Genomic DNA, 10,000 nt, shown 5'->3' on the forward strand with positions numbered 1-10,000 from the left:
GAGAGAGAGAGAGAGAGAGAGAGAGAGAGAGAGAGAGAGAGAGAGAGAGAGAGAGAGAGAGAGAGAGAGAGAGAGAGGGGAGGAGAGAGAGAGAGAGAGAGAGAGAGAGAGAGAGAGAGAGAGAGAGAGAGAGAGAGAGAGAGAGTAGTGCGTGAGTGAGTGAGAGAGTAGTGCGTGAGTGAGTGAGTGAGTGAGTGAGAGTAGTAAGTGAATGAGTGAGAGTAGTAAGTGAGTGAGAGAGTAGTGAGTGAGTGAGTGAGAGAGTAGTGAGTGAGACAGTAGTGAGTGAGTGAGTGAGAGAGTAATGAGTGAGTGAGTGAGTGAGTGAGAGAGAGTAGTAAGTGAGTGAGTGAGAGAGTAGTGAGTGAATGAGTGAGAGAGAGTAGTGAGTGAGCGAGATAGTAGTGAGTGAGAGAGTAGCGAATGAATGCCCAAACCTGACACACAATCGAACAGGCCTCTGCACCACCCAACAGTGACGAAACAAAGAACAAAACCGACCCAACCAGAGTGAAAAGAAATGAAAAGAAAAAAAAAAAGGATCGCCCATCAACCCGGGGCGACGTAGAATGCAAGTGATGAAGCAATTGACAATAACCGGAGAGACGCCACCTGCACGCGGCAGTTGGTGTCAGGGCCGTGAGTGTGAGTTAGAGAGAGAGAGAGAGAGAGAGAGAGAGAGAGAGAGAGAGAGAGAGAGAGAGAGAGAGAGAGAGAGAGAGAGAGAGAGAGAGAGAGAGAGAGAGAGAGAGAGAGAGAAAGAGAGAGAGGAGAGGGAGAGGAGAGGGAGAGGGAGAGAGAGAGGGAGAGAGAGAGGGAGAGAGAGAGGGAGAGAGAGAGGGAGAGAGTGAGAAAGAGAGAGAGTGAGAAAGAGAGTGTAGAAAGAGAGAGAGAGAGAGAGAGAGAGAGAGAGAGAGAGAGAGAGAGAGAGAGAGAGAGAGAGAGAGAGAGAGAGAGAGAGAGAGAGAGAGAGAGAGAAATGGTAGTACGTGAACGTACATCTGCAGCAGAAAGGACAGCTGAACTATTCTTTTGGATTTTAAGTACGCGAGTATCGTCACACCCCTAACACCGACTACCCATTCTCCCTATTAATCCTAAGACCCATGAATGACCCCGTAGCACACAACCCCCTAGCAAGCCCCTTCCCTTCCCTCAGAATATGGCTGACGGCAACCCTGCTGGCCCTCGCGATGGAGGTCGTGTGGGGTGACCCCCTCGGCGGCGGCTCTTCGGGCAGGAACCCAGCCAAGCCCCGCGCCTCGGCCCAGATCTACCCTCTGGCGGACCGGGAGGGCAACTCCCTGTACGCCCTGCCGCCCAAGCTCACCGGGGAAATGATCCAGAGCCTGGCCAGGACCCGCCACTGGAGGCCCTACCAGGCCATCGGCACGTCATACGACGTCGCGAGAAAACCAGGCCAGTCCAGCCACCGGGGTGAGCTCGCCGATCAGGCGATGGTCACGCGTTCCCCTGCTTTTTCGTGCAACCTAACTGTGACTCCACAGTAAACGTCTTGACATACTGGGCAGAGAAGAAGCGCAACCTTGGATAACTGCTTATAGATCATAATGCTGAATACTAAAATCGCTTTTCCCTATATGCTTCTTGCCACCATTATAATCTAATATACAGGACTAACTGGCAATGGTACTTTAATGCAAATGTTGATAAGGAAAGAGCGCTCAAAGACATGAATCAAAATCTTCATTAACTTCTCTAAACCATGAAAATCCATGAGTAATGTATGGAAATTAAAATCCTTTCAGTACCTATCACCATGATCACAAAACACCAGGCTGGTAAGACAAAATTTGCTTCTAACATAAAAAAATAATAAAACCTATTTTCTTTTTAGGATACAGCTCATGCCATTAACTGCATCGATAACCAACTTCTTTATTAAGTTAAGCTCTAAATAACCCCATGATAAAATTTAGAAAAAAAAATCAAGTAATAGCAATAAACTGTAGGAACTAGCTAAATAAAAAGGATATCTATCCAAAACCCATCTCCATATTACAACTTATTTTCTTTTTCTCTGTCTTCCCTCCTATCTTTTGCGCACAGGAAGGAGAGATGCCACCAGCTCACCGTGCACTGATGGGAAGGTGTTTCGCAGGGGTGTATGCCAGTGCCCATACCTCTCCGAGTGGGATGAGGAACAGGGGGCATGCGCCTGCACTTATGGCACATATCGCGACAGCAGGGGCAACTGTCACCCGTACTTGTAGACTCCACATCATTTCATGACATGACATGACATGACAGTAACAGAATGGCATGTCATCAACTGGAAGCTACAGAGGTGTCATGGAGTTTGGACATTCCCATCTACAGAATAGTGTAGCATCATGAATCTACGGGGACTTCTCAGTAGACTTGAAGAATATGCAAGATTATACTCAGTCTTTTTATGTAACCTTATAGAGGTCATACTTCGTACTACTTAACAAGCTGGTTTGCTGTTAGGAACTCACTAACATTGTTCTTCAATTTGAAAAAATTATAATACACAAAGAAATGTCTAACCAAACAGTTATAATACAGTAATTATATACTGTATATATTAAGAGTATCTGTATGCCTAAGTTATATAAACACACACACACACACACATATATCCGTAACAAACCATGACTCTTTGTTAATGCCATGTAGGATCTTTCTTATTCCTCAATATTTTTCCTTTTATTTTTGTATTTCTTCTCCATTCCGAACTTAATTCTAATAGTCAATTCACTTCTATGTATATATTCCAACTACAGTTTCTCCTTTTTTTTCAAATCTGAACTAATCTTGTACAAAAACAACATTAAATCAAGGTTAAATCACATGCAGATGAAACACTGATTGAATAAAATATCCCATTTATAATGTGCAAGATCAAAGTTCCAATACAGCATAAAATACTTTTGTTTATTTACCCTTTTTGAAATTAAACTGAAGTCATTGTATTAACTTGCTATACCAAAAACAAAAATACAAAAAAAGATGCTTCTCATTATCTCACTGATATCTGATTTTGATCTAATTAGAACATAAATAAATATATATACACATACATTTCATATATGAAAACTTCCTATTTGCAAAAGTTATCAACTCATTATTAGTGTCACTAGTTAGTCTATATTATTCAACCAGCATTGACTTTTAAATTGAAACTTCTGATGAATATGCCAAAGTTTATTACGTCATTAAAAAAGAAAAAAAATAATCAATAATATTCCAGAATCAGTTGTGATTGTATAGAGGATCTTTCTTATTATGTATATTCATTCAATATATGCATGTTCCTTAATGATATTATAAACCAGGTTTCAATAAACTTATAGCATGAACCTTGTCCAACTTAATAAATATAGTCAGTGATTGATAACTTTACACTTAATTACAAAAAATTAAAAAAAAAATGTATATTAGCTACTTCATGTATACAGTATAGGTAGAGCATAATATTTTTTTAATATTACAGTAAATGGTCAGCCAACCAGAATTGCTATTTACAAGAAACTTCTGAAAATTATTTTGAAATTACTGTAGACTAATTATCTGCCAATATCATTTATCTGACTAAAAAATCTAAATTATGATTTTACCCAAATATTATGCTAAATATATATTACCTATGTTAATTGCCACATATATTGCCTCATGCATACAAAACGATACTATGCATTAAAATATGTAAATTCCTAATAAACTGAACTTCATTATCATTGTATTTGCCAACCAATTTACTAGCTATTAATCCCATTATATCTATGTATTGAACAATTAATCATTCATGTTGAAGTATCAGTGAAATAAAAATTAGACTGGACTGGTCTGTCGCATATTTTTCCTAACTACTAGAAGGCAATCTCTGTCATGTTATAACAACCACTGGAGTTAAAAATCCACATTATTACCCAATTACCCTCTAATCCTACAACCCAAGCTCAGAATAGAGCCAATTCTTTCAAATATTCCCGCCTCTATTCATCAAAAATATCTAAAAAGAAATTTAACACATTACTAAACATTAATGTTCTTATATCAGTTACACAGTCTAGATATTTGCCATCGTAAATATTTTTCTGGTATATGCATTTAGCATATACCAGAGTAGTTAGAGATATATAATAATAAAGAATATTTACTAAACATCCAACTTCCGAAGTCATTCCTGAACATAAGTAAAAATGATCGAAAGTACTAAAAAACAAAAGAAGGTAATGCACACCCATACCTTACAATATTGCATATATAGAAAAGGTATGAATGAGAGAGACAATCTTCCCAATGGAAGATGTGTATCTGACCGTTTTCAAATAAATCATCATCAGACATAGATATGTTCAAAACCAGTCAAATACATCTCTTCTATTGTAAAGATATTAATTCTCATTCATACCTCATCTACATTTGTCAACATGAATATGATTCCTCACTGAACATATGAGGCAGCATATATAATGATGTTAAACATTCACACTGAGTATGTCCAAACAGTTGAAACATTTCAACTACAAAGTCATACATGAAAGACTCCCACAGGCCTTTGGTATTTGATATAACTGCTTTTGAATCTCAATTTTGATTTATTCCACATTCCAATTGATAATAATTTCAAGACAATGTCAATTAAAGTAAATAAAAACAGTGCCTCTCCCTATAAACCCTTATAATAATCATGCGGAGTTAAAAACTACATTTTTAAAATACTGAAATTACATACATTTAAGCAGACTTTAACCATTATCTATATAAAGTCAATAATAGAAATTTGTAAGCCAACAGATAAAAATATATGAAAAAATCCACACTAAAATCTCATTTGGACAGAGAAAAAATTTCCTAAATATGAATTAAGTTTGAAAGATCGTTCAAAAAAAGCCTGTAAGAGTAATATTTTTTTTCTTTTACTTTTTCAATACGAAGAGACTTATACATATAATCTTAATCACTGAAGTATATATTGCTAAATCAACAAAACATTTAAACAAAGCTGTTGACACTGATAATAAGAATGACTGCCTATAATAAAGATAATGACAACAACACTCTTGATGATGATCGTGATGATCATAATGATAATTACAAGAAGAAGAAGACAAAGAAGAAGAAGAAGATGAAGGCAAAGACAAAGAAGAAGAAGACAAAGAAGATCAGCAACAACAACAACAAAAATAAAAACAACAACAATAACAACAACAAGCATTATAAGGGTACCAGTGATACTAGAGGTTCAAATCAATGGAATTGGTCAAGGTAGGGATCATTACAGAAACAGAAGGAATATCAATCCCCGTACAGAATCAGACATTTACGAGAAAATGGGCCAAGAAAAGAAATATTCGACAAAAAATGGCCCAATCTGTTTGGTGAAAGAGAAGAGACATTAAGCCGCATTTTGTCTCAATGTAAACACTCTGACCAAGGAATAATGAAGACATGATATAGTTGAGTAATAACTGATTTGATGTTTTACAGAATACTGAAATTCAAATCCTGTGGGATTTAAAAGCATTCAAAAGGGCATTAACTGGACGGTAAAAAAAGACACAGTGCTGAAGTTCAGTCACTGAAGAATATTTCATAACTGATTTCCATCAAAAATTGACAAATCCCCGATTGTAGAAAATGAAATGAAAGATTTGTTTGATATGAAAAGGAAAACAGCCACAATAGGAAATGAGAATATAATAAATGTTATGTTTCGAACTCTTCACCTGGTCCTATTCAGATGAATAATGAACCAAAATGGATTGTATTCCACTTCGGTTAATTATTCATATGAGGAACTCGTGAACAGTTCAAAACATAACAATTTATTTTTATTTCTTATTGTGGCTGTTTACCTTTTCATTTCTGTGTACACATTACTGCGTTTGTGCTCATATTCATTTATTTGGTATCTTACAAAAAAAGCTTGTTTACTTAGAACAGTTAAAATCCTCAGAAAGAGAATGAACAGCTGATCCTGAGAGAGTTAACATGTTATCGATAGCAAAAGAACTGTTAAATCATTCTTGTGAAACCAGAAGAAAAAAAAAGAAATAACAAATAAAAATAATAGCAATGGTGAAGATGACGACGACACTGGTGATAGCGATGGTGAAGCAAATGGTGAAGATGAGATTGAGAATAACAATAACAATAGCAATAACCATAATCATAGTGATAATAATGGTAATAATAATAATAGTAATAATAATGATAATAATAATAATAATGATAATAATAACAATAATAATAATGATAACAATAATAATAATAATAATAACAATAATAATAATAACAACAACAATAATAATGTTCATATTCATATTAATAATAATAATAATAATAATGATCATAATAATAATTATAATGATAATGATAATGATAATGATGATAATAATAACAACAACAATAATAACAATAATAGTAAAAACAATAATAATAACAATGACAAAAATAATAATAACAAAAATAATAATAACAATAATAATAATAACGATAACAATAATATCAACAAAAATAGATTCTGGAAAGTGAAATATATCTGTTCCTCCAGAAGACAACAAGTTATATAACAAAAGAACAAGAGGGAACAGAGAAATAACAAGATCTCAAAATGAAATGGTTAGGATGTAAGAGATACAGCGGGCTAAGTGGTTCTGATAAATATCAGGAAAATAATAACTCTGACTTGTTGCGAAAAAAGAACATAACCAGGACTGGCAGAGATACCGAGAAAATTATTCAAGATCTAACGGCAAGAAGGGAGAGCCCCAAAGAACATTGGTTCATGGGTTACTATCCACTCCCCAGAAGAAATTATTCGGTGTAAGGTCCGCCACCGGTGTAGGGGAAACTATAAAAATAAAAGTAAAAATAATAATAATAATAACATTAATAACTACACTGATACTGAAATAAGCCCCCCCGCACCATGCAGGATACTTACTTCACCGAGCAGCAGAGACATCCATTGCGCAGTTCAAGCCACTCTTCAAACAAGTCTCCATCTTGGCTGATGTTTAAGCTTTTCTCCATTGAACTGCCTAAGAAAAGGAGGTAATTTTATTAGAATATCTAAGAATATTTCAGATTTATGATTATTAGGAAAAATTATTTCAGATTTATGATTAATAGGAAAAATTTCATACAACAAATGCAATCCAAAAAGACAAACAAATAAAAATCATCATCAAACATGATTTTAAATAATCATAATATAAAATATATATATATATTTTTTAAAATATGAAACACACAACAGATATGGCCAACATTTTTTTTTTCTCTCTCTCTCTCTTTTTCAAATAAAATGCAGCCCATTTTCAACGCCAAATTACAAAAACATGCAAATCAAACCCAAGCCTTCCCCAGTTTCATTTCCTCCCACCCCCAGTACCTTCTCCAAATTCATTGAGGATGACGGCAATCTTCTTCTTGTGTTCCTGCGTGAGGATGTAGTTGAGAAGGGTGGTTTTGCCTGCCCCAAGGTACCCTGTGAGGATGGTCACTGGCACCCTTACGGCATTCCCCACTTCAACTAGATCTGGTGCCTCCTCATCATCGTCACTTTCTCCTACCAACATCGGTGCTTCCTGATCCTCCTCCTCGCCTAACATGGTTTTTCTTATCTGTAGGAGTAATGGGTTCTTTTACGTACACAATAATTTCTGGTTGATTTTTATATATATATATATATATATATATATATATATATATATATATATATATATATATATATATATATATATATATATTGTATCACTTGTACAAGAGTTATTGACTATAATCCTGCATTTACACAAATAGTTTTCGTATTCTTATTTTACTGGCCTTTAGTTGAGTTACCTTTCTAAGCCAACTTTATTAGATAAACTATGAGATATAAAGAATCAATACCTCTAAACAAAAGCTGTATATAACCAATATTAACACTGAATTTGGTATCAACATCTCTTATTGACTTCTCGCCAATTATACCAATAATGGATAGAATCAATAAATAAGCACAAAGAGCACAGCTGAAAACTCTCATTATTGGCACAGTACAGGACCCAGTGTGCGGCTAAAAATGTTTACCTTGCAGAGCCTCTACCTCAGTATAAGGCAAAGTATCACCAATGCAGCCGTTTTATTCAGACATTTCCAGGCTCTACCTTTACTTTCCAGGGTGGGGGATCGGAGGGCAGCAGACCCCCAAAGAATGCTTTTCGGGGTCAAAACATTGGCAAAAATGCACTGATACTCCATAAAGTAACGTGGGGGATCGGAGGGCGGCAGACCCATAAAGAATGCTTTTCGGGGTCAAAACATTGGCAAAAATGCAGATACTGCATAAAGTAACGTGGGGGATCGGAGGGCGGCAGACCCATAAAGAATGCTTTTTGGGGTCAAAACATTGGCAAAAATGCAGATACTGCATAAATTAACATAAATTAGCATTCTTAAGCCTTCCCATCCATCTGGTCTAGTATCATCACTACTGTTATTAATGTACAGTAAACATCATATAGAATCCATCTATACCTGATATATTGGATTTGAAGATACAGAGCTATTCAAAAAAAAAAAAAAAAAAAAAAAAAATCACTATATAAAAGGGGACATGCCCATAACTTTATTGCCTTATATGTAATTTTAAAATAATATACAACTAACTCACCATTTTCTTATTAGTCCTGAGAAGACTAACAGTGATCTCACAATAATATTTCTAATACAACTTAATTAAGCATGATAACAAACCAGAAATTCTCCCTGAAGATATATTTAGCCGAAAGACAGGCACGTTTTTGACCAAAACAAAGTTTGTTTACGTTTCACAGGTGAGCCACATGACAATCATAGAAAACGGAAGTAAACTGTATTGTAGAAAATGGAGTTCTCCGTTATTTGGGGGGGAAACTTTTGAAGATTGAACGAAAATATATCGCAATTTAAGTATACATCGATTATTCTGAAGAAGCGTATATATAACTGTGAAGGGCCATTAAGACTATAGCATCGGAGGGGGAGAAGGGGGCTTTAGAATTAACATTCTTCCTTTGCATTGCTTATCACTGACTGCTTCATGAATCTGAAACATTTTTAACGTTTTGAAATGAGTGCTTTTACCATAAACCAAATTGCTCTTGTTGAGATTTTCGACTCTAGTAATATCTTATAACTGCAGTAGAACTGCTTATTTTTTGTACTAATCCTGCGGTCGTTTTAATTTGACAAATTGGCATTCAGCGGTTATTGTAAATCGATCTGTAGAGATTCTTTAAAACGTTTTTGAATGGCGGTTAGAATTCATAAGATAAGGATATTTCACTATCGTCCAAGGTCAGACCTTGCTCTCGTTTCTGTATGACATTTTTACCTGTTTTGTTTGGATACCTGTTGTGCTAGTCTAAGAGGTAAGAGCCAGTCTAGGTAACTTCCTCGAATAAGTTCATGTGCTCCTTTATAATAATTATAATTATCATCATTATCATTATTATTATTATTGTTATTATTATTATTATCATCATCATTATCATTATTGTTGTTGTTGTTATTATTATCTATAATCATCATCATTACTATTACTACTAGTAGTAGTAGTAGCAGTAGTAGTACTACGACTATTATTGTTGTCATCATTTTATTATTACTTATATCATTAATATAATTGAAAGCTAATCATCACGGAATTTCTTTATAAACAATGAAACTAAATTTGGAAATGAAACCCAACACCGTGTCTCGGGTGAGAAAAATATAGTTCTCCACTAGGTTTCGTCGTGTTTCGAACGAATCTACCGCTCATATCCTTTGCTCTGATATCGGCCCCGACAGCTGGGAAGGGCATGATACACATCAGGGACTTTGGGAGCTTAAATTAGAGAAAAAATCAGTAAAACAATAACAAGCACAGTATATTCCGGGTTATATAAGGGCTTCGTCCAATTACACCCACCCACCCAGCCTGGTCAACAAAATCTTTACCTCATTTGTTACGGCAGGAGGGAGCCCAGACCCAGGGACA

At 35.3% G+C, this 10,000-nt stretch overlaps 2 protein-coding genes across 2 annotated transcripts in view; one reads left to right on the forward strand and one right to left on the reverse strand.

Moving 5' to 3' along the window:
* Positions 1–1,159: 1,159 nt before the first annotated feature.
* LOC113802855 (uncharacterized) lies at positions 1,160–3,826 on the forward strand (the record flags this gene model as incomplete). The annotated part of the gene is given in 2 exon segments (XM_070119531.1): positions 1,160–1,437; positions 2,071–3,826. Coding segments are annotated over 2 exon segments (442 nt in total), but the record flags the coding sequence as incomplete, so codon positions are not given.
* Positions 3,827–6,937: 3,111 nt separating this feature from the next.
* The window catches only part of LOC138860947 (zinc-regulated GTPase metalloprotein activator 1-like), a gene marked incomplete at its 3' end in the record, with an annotated part of 4,286 nt that continues 1,223 nt past the window's right edge, over positions 6,938–10,000 (reverse strand). The window contains 2 exon segments of the mRNA XM_070119532.1: positions 6,938–7,034; positions 7,388–7,619. Coding sequence (XP_069975633.1) covers positions 6,938–7,034; positions 7,388–7,607 — 317 coding nt within the window.

The sequence above is a fragment of the Penaeus vannamei genome, unplaced genomic scaffold, assembly GCF_042767895.1.
Source record: "Penaeus vannamei isolate JL-2024 unplaced genomic scaffold, ASM4276789v1 unanchor315, whole genome shotgun sequence".
Taxonomy (NCBI): domain Eukaryota; kingdom Metazoa; phylum Arthropoda; class Malacostraca; order Decapoda; family Penaeidae; genus Penaeus; species Penaeus vannamei.